Source organism: Coturnix japonica, chromosome 23, assembly GCF_054131305.1.
Source record: "Coturnix japonica strain WE chromosome 23, WE-NBRP24, whole genome shotgun sequence".
Classification (NCBI taxonomy): Eukaryota; Metazoa; Chordata; class Aves; order Galliformes; family Phasianidae; genus Coturnix; species Coturnix japonica.
Window position 1 is genome coordinate 7,461,514 of NC_140685.1, and position 27,085 is coordinate 7,488,598.

Sequence of the window (27,085 nt, forward strand, 5' to 3'; positions counted from 1 at the left end):
TTGCCCCAGGCGAGGCTTGGTGGCACCTGCCACAGCTTGCTTATCAGAGCCACGACAACCTCTTATCTATAATTAGAAGGATCCCTTGTTGATACAAGGAAGGTGAAAACCTGCCCAGACCCAAGGCAGGTTGATATGCAGCGATGCACCAGGCAGAGCTGGGCATGCATCCTGCTGGGAGCTCCGAGCAGGGGATGGCCTCTCCTTATGGATCTGGGGCTGAAGGGGATCAGTGCTCATGGATCTGGGGCTGGAGGGCAGCCAGGATCGGATAGGATGGCTGCCTCCTGCTGCAGGCCCTGCAGATCCACACAGACATCAGCATACGGCGGCCAATGCAACCGCTGGGCCTCAGGGAGTGGAATTTCTTCCCCCTCGCAAGCACTCAGGCCACGCACATTTATTCGTTGAAATACAGCAGAAAATATATTTTTCCCCAGTAAAAAAAAAAAGCCATACAAAACTCTAATATCCACTGTGGCTATTTGGGTGAGTGAGATGCCCAAGTGGGACAATAATGGCAAAACAAAATAGTGCAAAATAATATTTTAATCTTATGTAAACACGTGAATGCAAAACAATGTCAAAATACGTTAAAGAATCTGGGACATTAATAATAGAAAATGGGATTTTCTTCATGTGTAGGAGTGAAAAGAATGGAAGTAGTAACAAAATGTTAGTAGAGGAAACTTCCTCTTGGAAAGAGAGCAGAGTAAACACAGTACATTGGAAGTGGAAGTCTGTGATGAGATGATGATAAAAAATAATGGAGGGAAGGTAAAACCAAAAAAAAATATAAATCTGGCATGAGCAATGGATACCTTTTCATGAATTTCATTGCATTTTGTGTGCTAATAAAACAGCCACTGATCTTTGCATTTTAGTTTACAAGAGCCAAATCCTCAAACCTATTGAAAGCAGTCCATTTGGCGATGAAAGAAATCCAACAGCTCCAGTAGCTACCTGAAAATTAAGAGAGTCTTATTAGTTATGTCTTATTCTTACTACTGAATACAACAGACTGCAGTGGGGCCCTGTGACAGCAGCCTGGCTACAGCAGCCATGACCATATCTGCAGGCATGGTGGACTGAAGCTGTCCTACACTGAATCTGACCATTGTCAGCCAAAAATTCATTGAGCACAGGTCAGGTAAAACAAGATTTAATGTGAACACCGAGTCTGATCAGAAGGAAAACATCATCTTTTCAACATGCTATTGTCCTAACTGTGAAGATACTGACTCATCTGTTTGCATTCCTTCTGCTCTTACTGCCAGGATCCTACAGGCTACATCTCAGCTTTGTATTTACCTATCAAAGTTACCTACACTGGACAGGCTACCAAAAATCAATGACATTTTCAGCTTCCAATTAGTTTTAGCAAACGCATGCTATGAAAAAATAATTCAAATGGCCTTTTCAGACAAGTTCCACACTGCTAACATTCTTACCAATGCTTAAATATCTTGCAGATTTTCACGCTGTTTTTACAAGCATGCATTTTTATTTGCAGAAATCCTCATGTGAGATATGAAAGTATCATCAAAGCCTATAAATATAAAAAGATGGAGTGGCTTTACTAGGAAGTTTCCTTTTACTCACCTATCCATGTGAATCACTTACTCTAAAGGCACGGCAAGTCTTTTTATTGCTGCAGCACTTGCCATAATTTATATTGGAGGGTGTAAACGTTTGAGAAAAGCCCAGGCTCATGTAGATCCGGTACTTTGAAGATGTGATCTGTAATATTATTCATTGCATCATTGTTTTCTATCTTAAAAGGAGGTGGCATCACCGCAGAGCTGCAGCTGTGCACTGAGCCACTGTCTCATCATGAACATAGAGGCAAAGCCCAGACTTGCAGTGCACCTGCGTGTTCTCTAATCTTGCCCTAATAGTACTGACTAAGCACTGGGAAAATTCTCAGGCCCTTGTTTACTGAAAATAAGGATCTTTTAAAACTGCAACCATATTTGAGCGTTTTAATTAAGCTGTAAAACTTCAATAACTGGGATCCGCAGGTGTGAAATGGCATAAATCAATGAAAGAAAGTCCCGTACCTCCTGGTGGGGTAGGAATTCAGCTCTTCTTGCTGGACAGAGGCTCTTTTCTGCAGAATATTTACCTGCAAAATACACCCCATGTAAAAATGCTGTACAAAATTCTAATAAATACATTTACATTCATTTCATAAAGGTGTTTTTCTCCACTATTCTGCCTCAATAAAATGCAATAATGCTTTAGATGCATACTAGCATTAATGATAATAATCCACAGCAGTATGTCAGGATCTCCTGGCCTGAATATCCCCATCACACCTCTTGCTGCATGCTACCCACTTTAAGAATAGAGTCAGAACAGTTCTTACATTCATCTTGTAGCAGCATATGGATTATGCAAGAGCTCCAGCTGTACCCTCAGTGCCTGTACAAAACCTGAGTTCTGATCCCCACGCTTCTGTTCTTGTGATGATACCCACCTGTTCTTGAAGGGTATGAAAATCACTGTTTATCAACACAGTGGCCATTTCTGGAGAGCTCACAGAGAGCTGGTCATTATTTCTAGTGGTATTTATTGAAAATGCTGCCCAAGCATACAGTGTTTTCCTCCTGTTTATTTTTATCACTGCTTGGTGCTTTTACCAAGCCAGTCCTCTTCATTCCCCTCCAACAATAAATAATCCTGACAGGTGCAGAGATTCTGCTGCCCTTCTTGTCTGATGTTTTGAAACAGGAATTCCAGCAATTTTCAAAGACCGGCACACCTGTGCTTCAGAAAGGAGCCCTGCTTACTGAATGGTCTATGGCTGCAGTGTACCAATGGCAATGCAGCCAGCAGCTACGTACCTCTGGGATAACACCCAGGTTTTAGTGTGTGCAGTTACTTTGACTCTTTTGAAACGCACTGGTGCTTACAAAAGCCCTGCAGGTGGATATCAGATTTTACTTCTCTTGTTTTAACTCATTAAAAGATGCGGTGTTCTTACATGAGCTGCAGTGCAATGCTTCCTACCAGACACTGCTGATGGTCAACCACACTTTGAAAATTGCTTTTTACTATGAAGTGGAAATTGATTTCCTTGGTTAATCCTTAACTCTTTATTTCCCATAAATATTTCAGTGACAAAGAGCATCGCTTCCATCAGGAATCCCTTGACACATAAGCGGAGTGTCTATAACCATTAAAGTTGTGTCTTTAGCAGCACATAGGAATTTAAAACTTTCCCCTGTGAGCATTTCCTACTTCTGTTAAAGGCAAATTTTGCCACGGGAAACATCTCATGCTTGGAAAAGATGTAACATAAAAACCCTTCTACACTGTAAGGAAGAATAACATTTCAAAAAGGAAGGAAAGAAGGAAGGAAGAAATGATAAAAAAAATGTACCTGAGATTTTAAAGATACAATGGTGTCTTCAAGTTCCTGCCTCAAAGATGCTGGCATTAGACTTTTGAGTTTAGTTTCATATTCTTGTCGTATATGGGTCACCTGTATAGGAATAGAAAAAAATATATAAATAGGGCTACTCTGCAGGTCAGGGAGTAACTTTATTTTTGCTTCTTTTGCCCAATTTGGAGTCCATGTAAACTCAGAATGATTATATTAATGGGAAGGTAAGAAGAAAGATCAGTAAAGACCTGTAAAGAACCAAAGATGTATAAAGGAGGAAGAAAGGAAAAAGAAAACACGAAAAGGAAGTAGTTATAGGAAGGAAACAATAGTAATACAATTGTCGGGCTATGGTAAGTAATAATACTGCTTTCCTAAATCTATCAACAGGGATATGAGCAAATGGTTGAATGGCCTGTGATACCAGTGAGTGTATTTCAGAACTTGCTTTAAAGTCTAATCCATAACCTTAAAGTTCTAATCCATAACCTTACCCAACAGATGTTGAGTATGGCATCGAGTGGTGTTGCATGAGGACGGATCAACTGCAAGGGCTGCGCTTTGCAACTCCCAGTGTACCTGGATTTGCTGAATCTTGACAAACGAGTCCTGGGAGTGTTGCCTGGCTTTGCCCACCAAGTCTCCCAGGACTGCTGCACACTTCATTACTTTGCTGAATCAGGGCCTCACATCTGTACTTAAGTTCCAATAGGATTAACTGCTTAATTCAAATTAAGCAAGTACTTAGGTGTTTTTTCTGGATTAGCAGCTGAATATGTGAATAAAGGATAAAGGGGATTCAATATCAGATTAATTTAGGAAATATTTTTAAAACTTTCCAATTGATTCTTTCTTTTCCAACGCATTTACACAGCAGCACCATTTTGTGCTAATTCTATTTTAGCATGATTTTCTTAGCTTGCAATGGAAGCACAAGTCGAAGCCTCAGCCTCCCAGCTCCAGCCCACAAGCAACACACGTGCTTGCACACGTGGTGACCGAATGCAAGGTCACAGAAGGATGTGCCAATTACCACCTTGTGCAAAACTCAGAGCATGCCAAACCATGCATTATGCACAGTGCAATTATCGATAGCAAAGGAATAAAACAATCTGATGAAACTTTAGGAAAATTTTGCCTGTGAGTCATTCTGACATGCAGAAATCTCCAAATCTCTATGCAAATAGGCAATTAGAGGCTTTCCTTGAGAACTGCAAGTGATGCCACTATGCAAATATAAAGAAATAACAGGAAAAAAGATCTGTAAGACCGGAAAACTTATCTGAACTCTGCTTGTTTATAAACCAGCAATCAAAATTTATGTTTCTTAAAGTTACTCTGATAAACTTGTGCTATTTGTTCTGTAAAGGCACACAAAGTCATGCATAGGTGCTTTGCCAGCACAAATATCTTCCGAGCCAACTGCTCATTTGGGTGGGGACCTTGATACAGTCACACTCAAACCAGAGCTCCATGTAGAGCACTGAGGATGTGAGGAGCTGAGCCTGGCCTCCAGTACAGCTCCCAGCTGAGATGCCCAGCAAGCATGCAGCAGGAACCCCTTACTGTAATTCTTCAGAGAGGAAAGTCAAGACCATTTCATTCTAAACAGAAGCAACAAAAGGCTGAATACAGCTCTGTGAGTGAAATAATAATGATCTAATTGTGCAACTTGCAACCAGGTTGCTGCTTTTAATAGTTTAATCTGCAAATGTCCTCTAAAGATGTGCTTTCACGATGCTCTTTGACATTTGCTATTAACTCTGCGGAGCACCCAAGGGGATCGCTCCCTTCTGATGAAGGTGTTTCTTGGAAAGTCAGGAAGAGACACATACGGTGCTTTAAAGCACAGCTGTGTAGTCTGGGTCTCCTGAAAGAGAAAATGAGAAGCAAGCCCAGGTAGCAGAAGGATTGCCTGGAGTTGATCTCTTACTCTATTTCAGAGAGAAGATGAACACTCTTCTTGCAGTGAAAACTGTTCCTTGGGTACAACTGCATTATGATTGTTTCATAAGACAAAATACGTTGCTTTCAGCTGTGCTCACTCATAATTGCATCACAATGAGATGAAAATAAGATCCCAGCTGTTTCCTGTCACATTACGATAAAGAACATGCCGAGACGTTTGGCTGAAGTTACTATCAAGGTTTATTGACCCAAGAGATTAAAATAGTGCATGGCAAAAATCCGAATCACTTCTTATAACTGAAAAATGACACACTGTGGGTTAATAGACGCTAATCTTAATGAGGGGAGGTTTTTATTTTTTAACATCAATTTCTGACCCAATGAAAGCGATGTTTGAGGGGATTTTGTGTGTGCACGCGTGTGCCTTAAAGGCTTTCTTGTTCTTTTATAGCCTCGAGCTGCAGCCCCAGGATCCCTGAGCACTGTGTCTCCTCTTGCACTCTTGAGAGATGTTTGAAATTGCAATTCTTCAGCCCTCAGGAGGGCCTTATCCTCTGGATGAGGAGAGCTCTATTGCAGTTACTGTTGGGTTCTTTTTTACTCTGTCCTGAGAAAGCTGTGAGTTCATTCTGGTGAGCTGCTTTAATCCACGAACCCCCAGGAAGGTTTTATAGCTTTTAATATGAAGCTGCCACGCTGCTTTTTGTTTATTCAGGTTGGTGGTTAGGATATGAGGTTTAAGGTTTTATCATCAATCATCTCTGGTGTCAGGGGAAAGAACCAAAGGCAGAAGTTGCCAGAAAGAGGTAACCTATGGTCAGTCACAAAAAGTTAGAATCAAGATGAGGCAAATATTCACACAATTATGACCTGGTCACACTGTAGCCACTCTTCTCCTTCAAAAAGCAATATCCTAAGCTCAACCAGGAGAAATGCAGCAGCTTCAGGATGACCAGATGTACTTCAGCCCATGTACTCAGAACAGCCTGTAAAGCAGAGGCTATTCTGCTTCTCTTCTATGCTTTGCTACATAGCCACAACCCCCAATATCTTAGGCAGGTTGCTCAGAGCCAGCTCTCCCTTTCTCTTTTGAGAGGTCTACGATGCTGAGTTTGCCTTCCACAGGCCCCAGGGCTCTAGATAGTGCAACATCCCCTTCTGAAACCATTACAAAAACAAAAACACTGCAATCTTCTCTAGATCTCCCAATTGTAATTACTTGATTCAAACCAGAGGAGCCTAAGGAAAATGCTAATGAAACAGTGAAGTGTACATTGCCAAAGCAAATGGGAGGACCAGAGATGAGTTGTTCAAGTTCCTTAAAAAGAATATCATGTCTTGAAGGGCATGAAGTCAACATTTAGTGCATGCCAGATAAGAATCGAAAGGCAGTTCACTTAATTCAGGTTTTGTGGTTTTTTACTATCTCAATTTCTGCCTATTTGTATCATTTGTGAAGGATAATAATTCCACGTGCCAGGAAATACTATGACAGTGACCAAGAGGCATAATTAGGATCATGTAATTACTATGAAATTTTCTCCGCATTTCAGGGGAGTAAGATGAGATAAGTTATTTCCTGCCTCTCTCAAGTCCTTCCCTGTGTTATTCAAACAATGATCCATGGCTTAGAAAGATGCCATAACGCTGCTTAAAAGAGAAGTCTCTTTAAAAAGTTTCTGCATCTGTTCGACAGCACAAATCTCTGTGAGAAGACATGAAAGATGTGTTGTAATACATCTGAAGACAGGTTAGGGTACCAACAAGGTAAAAATAACTCCTTCAGCCCTAGGCAAACCATTTCATCTCAGAATGAAGTCTCAGCCTTCTAAATGAGGATAATAATAATATTGCGTAGGTCAGCTTCATTCAGGTGATGCGAAGGTGGCTCAAGTAATTTTCTGAAAGCAGTCAGAAGAGGCCATGAGAAGGACAAATTACTACGATGCCAACCCAATTAACAAACACACACAAAAAGACAAATAACCCAGAGAATATCAAAGTAACAATTAATCGCAGCTTGGCTCTCCTGTCCCTAATTGCAGCGAATCCTCTTCTTCCAAGCACTCCCAAACCCTCAGTTAATAAAGCTCTAATCCCACAGATGTGCTGAGAACCTACATGGGCACCTTCCTCCATCAGCCCCATGGGGACAGCTGGCCCAGCTCTATGGCCAAGGAACCCAATCCACCAAAACCTGCAGCTTCCTGAAGCTGTCTATATCCTCTCTTACTTCAGGCATGGGAGCTCCTTACTGGGAAATGTCTGTTGAAATACGGTTCCTAAAGGTTTAAAGCAATATCATGCAATTTGATACAAAGGTTCTCAAGTTCTTAAGGAAAGTAATGAATGCTATAAATTGCACAAACGCAGCACGGCTGCGAATGGTGATTGAGTATGGTCAGCAGAGCTGGTTATTTTGTCAAGTGTACACAGCGCTGCTCTCCACTAAGAATAAATAGTGTTGGAGAACCTACCCTGTTCTGACAGCCCCAAAAAAGCATAAATTGGTGGCACAGCTCTCCTTGTCATTTATCAGTTTATAGCTGGTAAACCACTGGAGCATCCAAAATAGGTTTGCCCTGGTGTGTTACTGAGCTGCAGGGACCTCCAGTGAGCGGCTCAATCAGCTCCTTCCAACCTGCACCCAAGAGGCCTAGCACTTTGCTGCTTTGTATTTCGATATCTTTCCTTTCTTACCCAAGATCTCCCACCTGGAATATGCTCTGTTTGTAGTTAAGCGGTACGAGTCCATATGATTCATAACTGCAGAGGAAGGGAAGTCAGGCAAAACTTACAAAAAAATCCAGTGGGCTGCATATGGCAAGAATAGCATTCTTGGGATTACATGAGCTGGAGAGGAATAAAAGCTTTCACTGTCAACACCATGGAACAACCAGGAATGCTGTGGCTAGAAAATTTACTCTGTTCTCTCAGCCACCCCCTCTTAAGGGCTCCTCTATTGTTTCAGTTGGGATTTGAAGGATCCTTGACCCATCTTCCCCTCCTTCCCAATGACTCATCCAGATGCCACCCCTGTCCCTGAGCAATGTTTGCTTCGTTCCCTGCCAGCACCGCTCCTTTGCAGCGGAGATGCTCCACTCCACAGTGCAAAGGGAGCCCAGCTGACAATGCTGATGTGCTGCAGAAGAACAGAAAGCTGAACCAGCCCAGGAACCAAAGCTGGGCCAAGGCTGAAGACACCCGGTACTCATTTATGGCTGTCAAGGGCAGGGAATTTCTAATATGCCATCATGATAATTAAGTCTGAAATAAAGCTGAAAGCATCTTTGACACCACCATGGGAAAGTATGTATATATCTCATACATTCCAGCATGTGTTACCTTCCGCATAATCCCTTCCACCCTGGGGTGGATCAGCAAGTCAAAGGTTCAGGGTCTGCTACGCAGAGGTGCCAAGTGCTCCCCAATGACAGCAAGGGCTGACAAAGCTCAGCAGCAGGCAGGATGAAGCACAGCATTTTCACACTGTCTGTGTGAACAAACAAATCTCTGTAGATAATAATCAGAAGCTACTTTTAGTATCAGCATTTCCCCTCTGTCAAGAACAAGAATTGAACCAGCATCTCAACTGGAAAACAAGCTGCTGGATTTATGGTCAGAAAGAGTCCATAAACTTTGAGCATGGGCGGTAACCACAGCTCTACATCCCTGATGTACTTTTAAAGACAGGATCAGTGCTGACTCAATTGCAAAGAAAATAATTTAAAATGTAGACGACGATAAATATCTGCATAAAACTAGATTTCTGTCCTTTTTAGCTCATCCAGGCACCTCACCAGCTGGAAGAAATGAATAGGACAGATCACTGACCACTGCTGTCACCCAGCTGGCTCCTCCACGCAGTGCCGTTTCTCCTTTTGGAGTTCCCTGCATTAAACACCATGACAAAGAGCTAGAAAGCTGACATTTTTAAAACCTCTCTAATTCCTGCATGCTGAGGTGTGCTTCTATTCCTGTTTGTTAAAAATTCTCTTCCTTCATTCAGTTGTCTGTTCCTGACTTTGTTTCACTCCCTTTCTCCAACTGGCCGCTTCATTCCAAAGATCCATCCAGTCCTATGGAGCAGGTATACATCCGTGTATTTTCCAGTTGTGTCTGATGACCAAAGCTCACGTTTGATCACTGACGTCCATGCAAACATCATCGCTGTCTTCCTCTCTTCCCTTTGACAGGCTCACAGTTGGTGAGAGCCTTCTCTCCTGCAGTTTCTGCCATATGGAGCTCCCGGTAACTTTCAACTCCATTGATTTCCAGCTCCTTTCAAATCCCACCTGAAAATCTGCTTTTCTGTGCTTGAATCTCAGCTTCTTCCTCCTTCTGCTACTCTGAAATGTCATGTTTACTGTATTCTGTTTAATTCTGCATTCCTTTCATAGTAGGTTGTTAAAATGCTGAAAGAACCCACAAACTATGACAAACGCAAAGTTCTGATTTATTATAACCATCTCAGTCTTAAATCTGGGGGCACTATTGTATCAAAGTGATTAATGAGTCCATCAATGGAATTGCATGTATGGTAGGCATGAGCCAAGATAAGAATGGTAGAATCTGGCTCCGAGTAATGACAGCACTAATTTTATCATACCATGCTGCTGAAGGCCCACCTATCTCCATGAAAGGTCTCTTACAGAGGTAGAACTGGCACATGCTGGTCACATGCAGAAAGTGCAGGAGCTGTTTGGAATGTGACACGATTTGGACTTGCTCTTCTTGAAGTGATGGTGCTCGTCCCTTTGGATCCCAGTTCCTCCCACTGCACCCCAGCAGCAGACAAGGGCCAAGGCAGACCCAGACAATGGGGTAAAGGGGCAAAGGCTTTCTGTGAATTCATCTGACTGCATTTAAAACTCTGTGATATCTTTAAAACAGACCTGAGAAGAAATACAGACAAAAAGCCCTGAAGGAAAAGGATATTACTCAGGTCTTCCAGCCTTCATTGTACTAAGAACCATTTGGGACACATACCCTGGATGTGGGCACATCTTGCTCATCGCTGTCTCACTGTTCCTTTACTCATAGCTCCCCAAATGTGCAGACAATAGCACCATTGCCATCAAAGATAAGGTGTGGCAAATGTTAGAAGTTCCCTGAGCTACACAGCAGCTGAAATTTCAGAATGATGCATCACGGCCTTCATCTGAGAACAAATAGATTTAGTTGGCATGGAAACAGTAAGTTAGGCTGAACGTGGTAAATATCCAGCAGTCATAAAAAGAAATGAGCGAGTCAGAGTGATAAATATTAAAACTGAGCACTTGCTGAATGCTTTTGAATCACAGCTCTTTTACAATTATCACTCCTGTTTTCACTGGAATGCAAGTGAAATCCACTTAACAAACTAAGCTGCTCCGTTTTATTCCAAATACTTCTACAACACTTTTATTCAGATAACTCCTTTCTCCCTCTTTAATAATCTATTCTGTATTGGCATTCTCCTTCAATTCCTCAGTAATGTTCATTAATTGGATGTAATTGATTTTGTGTCTTCAGAGAAGCTCTATCCTTTAAGGCTGTAATTGTGACTTGACTGTTTGGAGGCACGTTCCTATGGGTTGAATACCTATCCTGATGTTACCCTGATTGATTGGCCATGAACATTAAAACCTTTTGTTTCCCCCGTATTATCTTCAATTAGAAATATCATACACAATCCTGCACTACAGTTAGACTGAGGAATGAACAATATTCCAAACCAAAACGAAACAGACTAAACAAAGTATTCTACAAAAATCCAGGTAACCGAGCAATAAAGAGATGACTGCCATTAATTAGATAGGCCCCAATCCAGCCAAGTTCTTTGGATGTGCCCAAATTCCCTTATTCGCTGAGGTTCCTGCTGAACCTCTACTGATATGCGTCATACTTAATTACACACACACAGGATGTAAAGTCTGTATGAACAATTCACATCTTCTAACTATGGCTGACAGCCACATAACGCTGTGTAATTCAAGAAAGAGAAACACTTCTGATGGAACGAAAGACCTTCCTGTCAGAAGTGTTGTATCCACACACAGATCAGAGACAAACAATGCTACAGCAGCGTGCAGTGCAGGAGTGTAATCTACACGGGATCAGTTCCCAGGTTTACAGATTCCTGAGACAGAAGAAACTTCATCATTGATTTGCAAGGAAAAGGTTGGGGTGCACCCACACTTCTTAGGAACCATCTACTGCCTTGGGACAACACACCATAAGCCCACATATATACAGGTTGTATGAAGGGTGAGTTATACTCCATTTACAGCTAGCTTGCCATAGTCCATGAATGCAATTTTGTATGTCTTGGCAAGTCAGACATCTGATTTTTCAAAGACATTCAGCGCTGCAGCATGAAGAAAGGTGATAACACACAATGCTGAGACTGCAGTCTAGCAGCAGTATTACTGACCATGTGCACCACTGCCCTGGAAGGCCACACTTAGCAGAACCTCCATGGAGAAGATAAATGATTTAGGTTAATCCAAGTGGGAATTCCTGGGGGCTTAAATATAAAAGTGCTGGAAACACAACGATGTTATTTACATGACAGTTTATGTCACTAAGCTGACTCTGTCTCTCCGGATAATTATAGTAAAGGTTAACTCTGTGCAATCAGCAGAGGGTTCCTGGAATGAAGAGCTGAGCCCTGTGGACCTGTCAGTCACTGCTGAGTTCTAAGGACATTGCACTGAAAGAAGGCAAACATGGAGCGCTGATACCACCCAACAAGCCGTAACGAGAAACAGCTTTTTAGTTTTAATTAAAAGCGCAACAAAATGTTTTTTCATGTCTCATTCATTTGTTTGTTGTTGTTATAGAATCAAAACACAAGATTTTTCCTTTTAATGAAAAGCAGAAGCTGTTTAACCCTCTCTCCTCCTTATTTATAGACATGTAAAAGCTCGGAAAAGTAGCCTTTGTGACAGTGCCAATGCAAATTTTGATGTTTTATGCAATTCTGCTTCAGATAATGCTTTGTAAAAGTAGAAAGTGAGGTCTCAGTTTGTGCCTTACATCCTTCAGCTCCCCATTCAGCTGACCAGTCAGTAGCTGCTGTTAATGCCTGACGAACACGCTTACAGGTGGCCTGGCCACACCATTATAGTGGGTAATACATAAGAGAATCATCATCGCTGTGTTCAGGCCGATGTTGTTCTCTGGGAGACACAACCATGCACTAAATAACACATCTTCCTTCATTTCCAGGGGACTGAAAAATCTGTGTAAATCACATAACACTATTTTGCTTGAAGCACACTACATCTCTGATTTCACTGGAAGTGCCTACATTAATTTCAGCAGCATTAATCACATGGAACTGTTTACAGACAACATGCTTGGATGATAGATGCATGAGATCAGCAGTAAAGATTATTTTTTATCTCAGTCATTGTCCAAGTATAATTCTCTCAATACAAGCATCAAACAAGGGGGTTAAAATAGTCTCAGAACCCTCTGTTACAGCAGTATAGTCACTTTAAAATAAATGCATCATTTAACAGTTAGGATAGTTGAAATACCAACCTGAAATAGAGAGCAAAAGATAAGTATTTGCCCGTAGGGTTCAGACAGTTTAATTCCCTTTTATTAACAAAAACAAAAAAGAAAGCTAGCTGAAAATTTTGCAGGAAAATATGTGCTTTTGCTTTGAAGCAAGATCTTGTTGTTCCCCATCGCAGCTCCCCGCCCAGGGGCAGCCCCATACCTGCTCGTGGGTCTCCAGCTCCCTGCGCTGCAGCTTCTTCTCTGCTGCCCGTGCCTGGCTGCGGGAACGCTCCACTTCATCTTGTAGGGTCTGAAACAACACCAACGGGTACAGAACATGTGAGAAACCCCTCCAAAAACTCACAGGCAATGTGCTTTGACACTGGCTTATAAGAACATGGAATGGCTTAAGGACCTTAAATATCAGCCAGTTCCAACCCCTGTCAGGGGCTGGGTGACCCCAGCAGCTCAGGCTGCCCAGGCCCCTCCATGACCTCGGGCACCTCCATGGCTGGGGCACCCACAGCTCTGGGCAGTGCCAGTGATTCACCACCATCTATCATGCTATTTATACAACCCGTGCTTCCTGGGAACACTTCTGTAGTGCACCAGTAACTTTTCCTTTAAACCTGAGTAACAACCCTCTCTGGAAATCTATGTCTGGAATTTGAGTGGAAATGCATTCCATGCTACTGTCATGGGACACTCACTGAGACATGGGGCTCTCTCCTGCCCCGGGGTGAATTCAGCATGGGACTAACAGACACTGCATAGATAGCAATAAATAAGAGGATATTACAATGGTGTCCCTTTACCACAACAACCCAATCTTTAAATCCAGTCTTTATTTTGTTCAGGAACGATCACTTCTAAGCCTCCCTCATAAAATGCATCGACAACTTTATTTTGTCATCATTGTCCCTCTTATATATTTATTTTTATTACGGCCGTCCCTTGGAGCCTTGATCTTTTTGTTATGTGCTTAACAAAGGAGAAGTCATGCCCCAAGGAGCTGATAGCCTGTGTTATTTCTAACAGATACACACCAAACAAACAATACCAAGTTTCAAAGATATATTTTTTTTAAAGTTTCCTAGCCATTGTTGGACATTTGAATACACACTTAACATTTACTTACACACTTACTAAAAGCTTAGTTATGTTGTCAACTTGAATAAAGGCATTGTTAGCTGCAAGTGCTGACTTGAAGCAAACTGCACAATGTGGATGTGAGATTGACATCGGCACAGAGGCAGCTGTGGCAGCAGAAAGGGAATACTTTGAGCTATCTTTTGTAAGGCAGAAAATCGGGGCAGAGCTGTCCATCAGCTAAAAGGCATGGGGCAGCCAGGAGCCGAGCAGGGGCTGGTCCTGGGGACTGGCCATAGGGACACTGGGGTGCCTGCAGTGGGGTTTGGAGGAGCACTGGGAACTTGTTGCTGCAATGGGGACCAGTGTGACCCCACGTGCCCCGCAGAACACATGGCACAGTGAGCATTGCCTCCTCAACATGGGACACCCAGGAGTAAACCAGCATCGTTCACAGGACCAGGGGTACAAAGATTGAACAGCAAAACCCTTGCTCTTTTCCACAGCACTGAAATCCTGAGCTCTCAAATCATTTACAGGATAAAATTGCTATGGAGATAAGATAAGAGGACTACTTATGATAGATCTTGCACATTGTTTTGAAGTGATGCCAGGCATTAACTTTAAAGTCTTACAGTTATAAGGCTATTACATGTTCCAATGCCAAAAAATGTAACCAGACCCAAGCATGAACTTCAAATCTGCCCAGGGACTTTTATGCTATCATCGCTTCTGAGAAAGGCCAAAATCCAGTCTTGAACATGTATCTCATCTCAACTCTCGATACTCAACAAGTCTTGCAGTAGCAGTAATTTGCATTATTATAATGAAACTTAACGTGTGAACTGTAGGCTCATTGTTTTCTTTTTGTACCTCTAATATCATAATTTAAAACATAAACAAACCGATCTTGATGTGAAACCTACAAAGATCGGGTCATGCAATGTGGAAATGCAACACAGAACAAGGAGGGCCACATATCAAAGATCACCAAAGGCCCAGTGAACTTGGTAACAGTCTTCCCATAACACCAAAGCTTCCAGGCATGACCAGCAGCTCTCAGGAACACATAGAGTACATCTGGCCAAACTACAAGCTATGATCTGCCTTCTGTTGCTTCCACGTGATCAGCTCATACAACCCAAACAGCTTGGCAAGGTAAGGGCTGAGGATTCCTCCCTAGCACTGAAGAGCAAGTTTGACTCTATCACATGGCTTTGAAGAAGGGATAGCACACATACACATATGAGCATCATCAAACCCAATATACTGTATGAGTTTGCAGGCTTTTCCAATCACAACTGTCTGCTGTACTGGGACTGCACAAGAAAAGACTTGTGCCTCTGATGAATCACAAATGGCTTTACCATTTTTTGACTATTGCTGGTAAACTTCAGTGCTTTGCACACAGGTTCTATTGCTGCTCACTTTGTAGAAAGTGGTTTTGTTTATGAAGGATGCCCTGGAAGTAACACTCATCTGGATATTTCAGCCCTCCTACCAGCACGAAGACAAAAAAGCAAACCCAAAAGATCAGTATTTGATCAAAGCCGCGTGAAAACAAAACAACAAAAAAAGTAACATCAAAATCTCATAGTTGCTGTAGATTCCTGCATGCGATTATCTTTGTGAAGATAGTAATTAGAACCAAGTAAGATTGCTGCCCATGATTGTAATTTTCTAGGAGGAACCGTGATGGCTGTCATGAATAATGCGCCCTTTTGAAGATCACACTGAAAATTCTCTCTATTGTCAAAACGCTTCGTAGGCAGCGGTCAGAGCCTGAATGCTGATAGCGATTTCTGAAGCTACCCAGCGCCATCACTTCTTTTCTGCATCTGACAGATAAGTTTTCAGCACGCAGAATGCTCTCACAAACAGCAGAGGACTTACCCCAGGTGCACCAGAGAACATCTCTGTTGGAAAACGAAACAAAGGTTTGGTTTGGTTTCAAAATGCGCAGCTTCAAAGTGTCAGATTTTGCCCAAAGAATAACAGCGCTTATGTTTAACAACTGTTGAGATGAAGAAACAGGCACAGGAAAAAAAAAAGAAACCAAAGCAAGTAAAAATCGCTGGCCAATTTCTGAGGGTCAGAAGCAGGAAAACAAAACCAAACTTATTAAGCTCAGTTTTGCCAAGGACAAAATGAATCCCCCTCTCTCAGCTTCGCTACGTTGACTTACATCACTGTTACAAAGACAGTTGGGTATGGTGGGTTTTTTTTTTCCTTAGTTAAACTGGCTTTCAAATGCCATGTAAACATGTTTGTTGTTGAAAGTCTACACCATACCTGACCTTGGAAGTGCTTTGTGTTGGCCTGAGAACAAAGAAATGAAATGTTTTGCTTTCCAGCCCAGATATCCTACACTTTGAAAAGCACTTAAAAATGTAAATGAGATAATAAGCTCTACTGCAACAATGTGGGTGAATTACAGCTGAATAAAAGGAACGTTCGTGTGATTTATTTACAAAAATGGAAAGGATCCTAAAATAAATTCATAACGTAAATGTTTTGATCACACATGATTTTGAGTGACATGAGAAGAGTGGAAGAGTGATGGTTTTGAGAACATGCCACTGAAATATTGTTGTCAGGATCTCAAGTGCAGCTGGTGGTTGGGAGCAGGGCTGTCACAGGCAGCCCATGATGTGTTTGGTTACCGGCTGATAGGAAAGGCGCAATGAACACTAAAGCTTCTCCTGGAAGGCACTTGGTGGCTTGGTTATCACCAGCAAAATGATGGGCAGATGGGGAGAGGCAGAGCTTGGGCTGTGCAGCTCCAGAGGTGCTGGGATGTTGCACTGGAGCAGAGGGACTCAGCCCAACTCTGGGTGCCAGACTGTGGCTGCAAAGGGTTTCTTTAAAAGCCCTAAACTTGTAAAGCGCGTGGTTTTGACAGGGAGCCACAGAGACAAAGGGTGTGATGCCAGCATTACAAAATCCCTTTTCAAGGCAGGAATACATTTTTGGCATTAGTTACAAGGCTTAATCTGAATCAACTAAAAGCTGGTAAGAGAAAGATTTCTACAAATCACATGAACAAGTATGGAATGGGAATATTCAAAGGATTTAGGCTTTAATATCTGAAAACTGATTTGATTATCCTTTAATCTTAAAAGAGAAGTGTTGGATTCCCTGAAAGAAAACTCAGTTCTGGAAGACTTACACGAACGAAAGTCATAATGATGTGGAGTTGTTTTTTTTTTTTGTGCATTTACAAAAGCTGTGATATTTCTTCTCCTTTGACCTGAAATAATTTCCCACATTAGGTGAGCTCTTGAGTGCCAACAAAGCACTATTCCTGCTCCCATCACTCTGGGATCACAAAGACAGTAGATTTACCTCTGTGCTACTGAGGGCAGAATAAACAAGAGGCACTTAGAAGGAAAATCTCCTAAAATTTGTTAAAAACCCAATATATTCCCACTTTGAAATAAAACATATCAGCGGTAAAGTCACAGCACATTGCCATCAGGTTGCACTATGTAACAGCAGCCTCTTCTTGACATAGCAATGCCACTCTACTGGCTCTAAGAGCTCTGCACATGCAGATGTGCGTCTGTATCAAGTATTTATGAGCAGTGCACAGTAATACTTCTGCTAAAGGTAGTAATAGTTAACACTTTTCATCTTCAAAGAATTTTTCAAACATTACCAAATTAATATAATTAGTTAATGAAAGATGCAGTAATAAAAGCTACCATAATTACCTACGGTAGATTTAATTATCTCCTAGCTAATGCCCACAGAAGAAGGCTTCCACTTTACATCCTCAAAACATGTGCCAACAATAATTCTGAATATAAGGCCCCTCTTTAAGTGTCTTCTAAATTTAAATTACATCCATTGATGTGTTTTCTCTCCACGATCATAAGAAGAAAACCAACCTCTGGAAGCTTAAAGAAAACTCTGTGAATGGTAATAAAAAATAAAGCAAATTTTGATTCAGAAGTATACGTGGAGGTGCTTTACAATTGTGTTATAGAAATGCTCAGCATTGAATACCTTTCTCTCTGCATGCAGCTGTAAGTATGGGTTGTTCCAGGATGAACTCTGTACCATGTGGCCTCCCAATTTACAGCATCAAACACAACCCTTATTTAAATAGAGCAGGCCAAGTCCCCCACTGGAATTACTGTTAGGCATTTATTTTCTAGCTCACATTCTCTACTCACTTTTTTTCAAAGCAATTGTTATTTCTCTTCAAAATAATTGATGGAGACCAGCAAGTATGTCTGGGTTTATTCCTGCTAAAGGTAAATAATGAAATGTATCTAAATGATCACCAATATTTCTCTACCAATCAGAGCAAAGAAACGTATCTTTAAGAAGCAAAGCACTGATGTTGGAGCCAAACTGTTGGTGTATCAACAGTGCTTGGTAGTTCTCAGCAGAGCTTGGTGCACTGCTCTGCATCTCCCCATGCTTGCTCCCCATGCTGCATTCCAGTGTGTTTGAAAATCTCTGTACTTGAGTCCTCTGAAGGTTTTGGTGGAAAGCAAGAGAAATCTGATGGGTTTAACCTAATACATATGTTTGCTGTTCGCATATGGAAAAATTCCTTTCTGGTGGGAACTTTTTCACTGTTGCTGCAACACACTGTATATCCAAAAAGTCTCCTTTGATGTTGAACTATTGCTCCACTACTCATTATGCTACTGATTCAATATGAAAGGCAAAAATTCTGTGGTTTTTGTTAAAACAATAGCTTTGTTTTTGCAAACAAAGTTCTCCACAACCTATATGCAGGGAGCCAACATTGCTGCAACAGAAAAATACAATCTATTATTTTGTACTGAAAATAGCTACGGCATTTAATAACTCAAATTATTTTTCCATCCTACAGGTAACTTTACAATTGCTATTATGACGGTACAGAAAATTTATGCTTTATTGCTCCCCAGGAATAGAAATTAAAACACCATAAGCAATATTTAAACTTTCTTGAGCACATTCATTCCAGTGACCTTCCAGCCTCTCGCCATCCGTTCAACTTCATTAGGGTGAAGCTGCTAATAAGTGAATGTGGGTGGAAAAGGGAGAAGTCCAGCAAACACCTATTTGTCCATGTTCTACCACACAACAGAGCTGCAGGTCTGGGAGTCCTCATGCCTAGAGTATGATGCCAACCGCTAAACACCATTTCATGAACAGTGAACACAAATTACAACGTGGAATCAAAATGTAACCGTTGGTTCCTTTTAAAAAGTGTTACCCGTTTTCTACTAATCAATTTGGGAGGATAAAGAAGTCTCTTTGTTTACAAATCAGGTACAAGGTGTAATTTTCCAAGGCAAAGTCAGCAGCTCCCACTGGGAAGAACATGGACTGCCATATACTGAGGAAATCTGGAAATCTGGACCACCTTGCAGACATTTTGGAATGGGAGAGGAGATCTTGCACAGCACAGCAGTAGGCTCTGCATATTTCGGCACGTCAAGCAGCCACTTCTAGTTCATCTCCATTGCTTCTGCACTTTGCCAGTAGGAGATGCCGTTGTGAAGAACAAGAAGTTCTTCCCTTGAGGTAGCGTGGGAAGGAAGAACGGGGCTCAGGAAGGAAGAGAAAAATCTGGCTCCAGGAACAAAATTAAGTCTCTCCAGTAGCAGTGAGAAATTTTGCAAGTAGGTCACTTAACTACAAGAAGTGTCTATTCAAACATTTTTTTCCCTGTGTGGCTGGGCCTAACGCTACACTGCTTTAATTTTTCATGATCTATTTGGAGGAGTTGATCAGCAGTGTATTTTAGTCTTTGCCTGTTGAGCAGATCATTCACACAAGTTCCTGAGCAGTCCCTTAACACCACCCTAGATCTGGGAGTTCTGGAGATTCCCAGAGTACTGTTAGTTCTGTCAACACATAGATTCTTTCCTCTTCTGTTTCTTTAAGACATCGGTGTGTTTTTGGCATTTTCTGCAAATATTTGTGTAGCTGACCAAAGTTTTTTGACCACTTTTCTGCAGTGTCCTCAGTCATACACCCGTACACACTGACAACACCAAGAGAGCTACTCACAGGCTTAAAATTAGGCAAGGACCAAAGCATTTTGCTGAGTCAGGACTTCACTGCATTCCACTATAAGCAGAATTCATCTGAAATGCAAAGGATGTCATAGGGCATGGCAAGTCCTGCAAAAACAGCAATTCCAGGAAAAGAGAAGGATACACAGTAAATTTTGGCATTGTATTCCAAGGAGCCAAGGAAGGAATTGTTTTGCCTTTGTTTTGAATGGCACAGGTGACAGCAGAGGGGAGGGAGGAGGCTCAGAGAACATCAGTAAACGCTTTCATCTACTGTTCTCAATGAACCACACAACCTAATGAGCAGTTGCCATGTGCAAGCATTGCTCTGTCTGTCCTCAGGTTGTCACAGTGAAGTCCTTAGGACAGTTGTCAGTTGGGGACCTTCCCCACAGCATTTACCAGACCTCTGTTCCTTCAGTCCTTGCCTGCAGCCCCCTCAGATCCGCAGCCATGGCACTTTTTCCCCCTTCCACTCTTTGAGGTGCAGACAGAAACACCAACAGTTCTCACACACCCGATGGAACCAATCTTTTAAACCCAAAGATACCGTGACATCTTAAGCATACGGTTATGAAGGAAAAGTTCAAAACTCCGTTTTAAACCACTTATGAGGGGATTTACCAAGATTCTGCCTAATGTTCAGCTGACGCATTGTCAAAAAACATTCATCACAAACCTTTTGAAGTTTCGCAGCTCCCCCCGTCATTATTAAAACCGGAACTGCAAAGTTTGTTATCAGCCTCGGAGCACACAGAAAATACTTCAGGTACTTTTCATGTCAACCTTTCAGTCTGATTCGGAGACTATTACCCAAAAGGAAACGTTCCCAATCAGGTCACTGCCTGACATGCCAAATGGCAGCATGGAGCGGGCAGAACTGGGCCTCATTGAGCTCCCAGCAATTCTCATCTCATTTGCTTCTTATTAAAAACACTGCAATAAAAGGCAATGGCACAGAGCAGTCTACCACGCTCTGAGCAAGTTTCCTGGGAAGACCTGATGTTGGCTTCTGTGTTTTCAGGCAACTCCTCAATTCTTTGATGGTAAGTCATAAGAATGTCCAAAACGTCACATTGGTGGGGATGCTCTGCTAGTGAAAAATTGCTATTGTGCATACAAATGGACAAGTCAAACATCTGGTTTTGCTGCTCGCTCTATTCTTACCAACAGCTCCACAAAAACAAACATCAGGGGATCGAGCAGAATTTCCTGAACATCTGACTCCCAATAAAGCATATTTATCAATCAGCAGCTGAACAAGGCAATCTCCTCCCCGCCGGGCACTCCGTTCCCAACCCTGTTTATCACCAAACTGCCACTTTAAGTGAGTGTCCTGAAACGTTACACCTGGAGACGCAATTGGGGTCCCGGCGGACCCCTGGTGCTCTACAAAGGTCTCCTTCCAAATGCATTCCTTGTCCCCCACGCACAAAGACCTGCTAACATAAACACTGGTAACGGGCTTTGCAAAACATCTTATTCTGCTACGCTCTCTTAAAAAGAGAATATGAAAGGCTCAGTTATTTCCAATCAACAGGCTAATCTGATTCCCGGCATGAACAAAAGAAAGCTATTCATGTTGTGCAATGAACTACCAGACTGCCTGATACTGCTGGAATTCTCCCTACTATGGAAAATTATACACATCCCTGCATATACTCACACACAGAAGAAAGCAAATAACGTCTTTATATCCTTCAAAGTAACCTTAATCAAAAATATTAACTCACCAAGCAAACCACTGCTTTGCGAACTGAGCAAGAGCTGGCCTGAAGCCTGCATGCCTGCACACCCCATGCGGGCAAGGTGGGAGAGGCAGCGAGGCAGCATCTTCTCACATTATGTCTCTAATTCAAAAACTGGAAGTTTCTGACGAGGGGGGACGTACCCTTGGAAACTTGGAAATTCCTTCATTCCAAGTCTTGAAACATTATTAAATGACCTCCATCCCAATTACATTTGCAACAAGACATGACAGTGCAAATGCTCGCATTTAAATGTATGAGGGAAAACTGAGCATTTCTGAAGCTGGATGGCTTTATTTTTTTTTTTTTAGTCTTGTTGAGATGAAGCTCATTTACTTAAAAAGAAGAAATGAAAAAGAACATCCTCTGCAGCTGGTCAAACAGATTACGAAACTCTAATCTCACCAGCCTGAGGAAAACAAAAACTGCTTTTCAAGTATTTATTTTACAGAGGGCTGACTTTATACTTTTAAAAGATGCATTAGTAGAACAGATCAGAACATCCCAGAATGTTTCTGATCTCGTTAATCATGTAATGTTATGACAGAGATGCATGCTGTCATAATACCAATGATTCTAAATGTCTTGAAAATCCTTTACGCTCATCTTTTTTTTTTCCAAAGAAACAGACAGGGGTAAGATCTATCCCTGCTTCTTTGGAAGTTTTTCCTCCTCCATTTTAGAGCTCTGGAATATTCATACTAAATATCTTAGACAGAAAAACACATATGTACATAGCAAAGAACAATGCCAGGCTCTACAACCCATTCAAAATGTTTCTGCTAGCTTTTTATTTAAAGTATTTGACTCCATCTCTCGCATAACTCCTTTCTGGGAGCACCTACAACTGTACTTCTGTAGCTCTAAAGTCACCTTTTTTGTTCAACTGGAATCACTAGTAAAATAATAAAGCATGAGTGCAGGCTTAAACTCATTGGCTGAGCTTCCCTTAAAAGCAATTCCTCGTCAGAGCTGTTTGGTCTATAAGAAAACGTGCAGAACGCACTGTGGGCAGAGCAGAACCATGTGCAGGGAGCTCTGCTGCAGCACTCACAACAGAGCTCTGCAATTGATGCCTTCATGCTGATAATTTCACCACTACCAGTGACAAATCAGATGCAATTTGTACATAAGTAAACTTGGAGGAGGGCGAGAAAGGGAAAAGACACGCCAGAGCTATTTTTGACTTGGAGATATGTTCTTTGTGGAATGTCCAGAACTCTTATTGCAGTCATGACGAGGCAGATCTGATTTCTAGGGAGTTTTGATTTTGTTTCTTTTTCTTTTTTAAGTGTTTGATAACTGTCACACCCTGCAGGACACTTCACTCACCACCCAGAATGCTCTAAACAAGGACAGTATCCCAAGCCAGCCTTCTCTTGGTTTCAGAAATGCTTCTGTACAGGTAGGGAATGCTGCAGGAGTGCTGCAATGGCCGAGCAATGCTCCATCAGTGCAGAGTGAGAGCTGCCAAGCCTGCTTGGCACGCCTACAAGCAAGGCAGGCTCTTTTCATTTTTCCATATTTTCTTTATGTGTAAATAGTTCCAAATATTCTTATATAGATGACATTTTTAAAATGCAAAAGCATTAAAAATAACAGAAAACAGATAAAGTTCTGAAGCACCACCAGTTTCTCATTTGTGCCGTTACATACTAACGTCTCTCATTAGACCTGCATAGCACAGCAAGCAAAGCTTCCAGCTACCCTTAGCACACTCAGAAAACTATTCCTTATCATCTATGAGACATAAGCTGTGAGGAAAACAACACAGGATGCAGCATGAAGGAACTAAGAATTCCAATACTGTTAAAGTTGCATCCATCTTGATGCAGCTTTGGTATCTGATAAGGAGGTAGCAATAAGCTCATTCTTTGCAGAGGCTTCAGGAACAGCAAGCTAAAGAGGAGGAGGCACAACAGCCTTCACACATATTGAGGGAGGCTGGATTATTAGAGCCAGGTGCTGGCAAATGAGTTCACAGCAGTGCCAAACCTGGCTTGCAATCACATTTCATGTGGCTCAGGATGGAGAGGAGAACTCACAGAGCATAGAAGAAAAGGCACTATGGACAGCATAAGCACCTAAAGGCAGACAGATACCTTCTAAAATAAATCATCATTAAATAAATCATATTCAAAATACATATTTTAGATTTCTCCTCCAAGCTACCTGCAGAAGTTTGACTTGGTCTGCAGGTTTCTCACATTTGATAGCCCACGTTTTTCTTTATACAGTTTCATGCAGCCACTCCCATGTTTTGTGTAAGTAAACTAACTCCCTTTACATGTTCAGCTGCCATTTGTACTTGCAAGCTCTCTCCTATAGCAAGCTGGAAGCAGAGCAGCAGTGCTGGGTGCAGGACAGGTGCCTGTGGGCATCCTCCTGCCCAGCCAAGCACATCCTCTCTGTGCCTCCTCCAGTTTAGGCTCTGCTGATGGAAAGGATTTGGAGTGAGAAGAGAATCACACCAAAAACAGCAGCAGGAGGGTCAAGATGGAACAGTGAAGACTATTATAGGGAACCTATGGTGGTTCCCTGAGCAGTGATGTAGAAAGTAGACAAGGCCTTCAGTTTTGATTCACAAATGACCTGGATGCATCCCAGGATGCTTTCCTCCCTTTCTACACAGCAGGAGTTATTTCTTCCTGATATTCTAAAGAGAGATCAAAACTGAGCCGTGACTTTATGGAAGATCTCAAAAAAACAAACTGAAATGTGCACTGAATGTTGTGTCTTCTAAGGCTGACATGGATAAGTTTTGAAATGTAGATCTCATGCCATGCTGGGCCAGGAAAACAGCATATTCAGGGCATAGGCTTCCAGCACAAAACTACTTGCAAGGAGATGTGATGTTGGGCTCTCTTCACCTGCCAACAGAGCTGGCAGAAAGCTAAACAGGTTCTGGAGAAGAGCTGCTGCTGGAGGCAAAGGAGGAACCACTACAAGAGTTGCCCTGACCTGTGAGGAACTGGCCTTTTTGCTTTGAACTTCAGCAAATCTTAATGAATTCTTCATAATTGGCAACCTGCTATTTTCACTGAGGATATAGCTCTCTTGAGGTGCCAAATGTAAGAGACACATTAGAAATTCAAATCTGGGGTTCTCACGATTGGTTGGCCAATGTTCATGAAGGCAGTTCCAGCAGGTACATTTACCACTACTGCAGGTAGCTGTTTGGTTCCATTAATGGATTAGATATATCACACACAAACACCATCAGTGCTGAACAATTTGGTTTTGTCATCACTGACACACTGACAGATGAAGTTATTCACTTTAATTTCCATGAAAACTTGAACTAAAAGTAAGCAGAAACAGCTTTAGTAACAGAAATAGTTAAAAGGTAGTTGTGTCAGAGGACTGTGGGTTTTGTTGTGCTTGATGAATCTCTGCTTTACTCCTTTTCCAATCCTTTCTTATCTGGCAGTTGCACAGGAAACTTTTGCCAAGAAGCTCATTGAGAGTCCTACAGCTTATCCTGCAGGCAACGCTCATTCCATCTGCCTAAGAATAAACTTCATAGATCCCTGAAGAAGAAAACAGGTGAGTTCTTTAAGCTCCATGAGGAGGTTTTCTCAGTGGAGGACCAAAGGCATTTGGAAGAGGTCAGAGACACAAGTCTAGCAATGAGCTTATGAAGAAGCTTCAACTTTGAAGTTCCCTGTCTTCTCTGCAAGCTTCAGCATCTAGTTTGCATGTTTGCAAGGGTTAACAAAGAAAACACCACCCTGAATTCTATTCATCAGTGAAGAGAATGAGCACCATGCAGGCAGCGCATGAAGCAGGGGCAATACGCCACTCCTAGGGAAGGGTCCCAAACCAATGCAAGATGGAGCCATGTGCATTAAGTGCAGAATGCACATGCAAAAGACTCAAAGAAGAATGCATGTTTCCAATGAAAACAGCTTAGTGTTTTGCCTTATGTACCTGTACACTGTATGAAGACATTGAGGTTGTCTCTTCGAACTGCAAGGCAACAAAGTGAACCAGGCCTAAATGAAAGTGATTACTGTATAAACTGTAATGAGAAAGAGGGCAAAATTTGATACACAGAAATAGAATTTTAATCAATTTTGGGGCTCTAGTGCTATTTCGGCTGCCAATTGCAGGAAAAAAATTCCACTGAAAGACAATTCAAATTTCCTTTAGGATGGAGGCATCCAAAAAGTTACTGAAGTTGTTATACTAGTGCCTATGCATTCTTTAAGCAGATGAACTGCTTCATTTTGAATCCACGTCAAACCACAAGAACTGGCTGATAATAACATTCAATTAAAATGATCTGCTTGGTTGTTTTTTTGCCCCCAGAAGAAAATTGGCGAGCTGCTTGAGCGTGCATTTTCTACCAGGGCACAAAAGAGTGATTGATAAGAGAAGGAAATGAGATAGGATTATATCTAGGATCAGAAGGGTCAAGTTTGGCGACAGTATTTTTAGGTTTAACCTCTTACACAAATTCATGAGATGAAAAAGCCACTTCTGCACAGCTTGGAACTGTGAGAAAGTCAGAGCCAGAACTTGCAAATATAGAAGCCGTGCTAATGAGACAGATGTTTTTACAACCCCAAACTTTACTCCCAATGCATATTTGTAGCTTTTGATGTACTTGGTGCTGCTTCACACCACGCGGGGCTGACTGAGAAGAGCAGAAGCTGCTCCCCTGCTAGGCTGTCTGGGTGAGTTTGCCATCTGATCTACTGAATACACAGATAAAAGTCCTCGCCTACTTTTTTCCTTTTCAAGTGCAGTACTGTAACTTGGAAAGTTCCTTTCTTCTCAACTCCACTGATGCAAGAAAGTGGCAGAAATATGGCAGCTTTGGCTGCTTTCCTTTAGTCTTCCTTTGTAACAATCCTTTACTGCTAAGGAAGCTAGGGATTTTTATTTGTAGGAAAAATATCACTTTCTAGAATATACACTAACGTCCAAACATGGTGAGAGTGCTACTGACCCCTCAATTCTACTGCTTAATCCTTAAATACACGCTCTTATCCCATCCAGCCTCAGATTCACCAGATTTCTCTCGTTACTTTTAAGAAAGGCTCAACTACTATGCAAGAAATTGATAATTTTACCAGGCATGTTGCTATTCTCCTGTGATCTGCCACTCCAATTGTCATTGTTTAGAAATATGCTGATATGTGACCTGCTAAAGTTGCAGAACTGCATGTGAAACTGGAGAGCCAGCAGAAAAATTTCAGTGGAATCTGAAGATCTCTAAAGTCAATAATAATTTTGGCTTGAAAATCTTAACGTATAAGGCTGAAATCCTCAGTGGCTCTCTCCTGCTGATAGCCCTGGAGCAGCTGGCACCACAATTAGCACAGTAATGATAGCAAACTATATTAGAACATACAGTTTTGCAAAAAATAGAAATAAAAATGTTTACACAAATACTAGAAATTGTGTCAGTGTGCTTGAATAAGGCACCACAA

At 41.8% G+C, this 27,085-nt stretch overlaps 1 protein-coding gene across 6 annotated transcripts in view; it reads right to left on the reverse strand.

Annotated features, from left to right (window-relative positions):
- Window positions 1–531: 531 nt before the first annotated feature.
- Window positions 532–27,085, reverse strand: part of CEP112 (centrosomal protein 112) — a 123,171-nt gene continuing 96,617 nt past the window's right edge. For all 6 annotated transcript variants that reach the window (XR_014936657.1, XR_014936658.1, XR_014936656.1 and 3 more), the window contains 4 exons: window positions 13,008–13,097; window positions 3,386–3,487; window positions 2,061–2,125; window positions 532–963 (listed from right to left, as the gene is read on the reverse strand). Coding sequence is in view for 3 of the 6 variants with exons in the window: in XM_085522542.1 (XP_085378668.1) it covers window positions 960–963; window positions 2,061–2,125; window positions 3,386–3,487; window positions 13,008–13,097 (261 nt within the window). In the remaining 3 variants the exon portion in view is untranslated. The remainder of the gene's footprint in view (window positions 964–2,060; window positions 2,126–3,385; window positions 3,488–13,007; window positions 13,098–27,085) is intronic.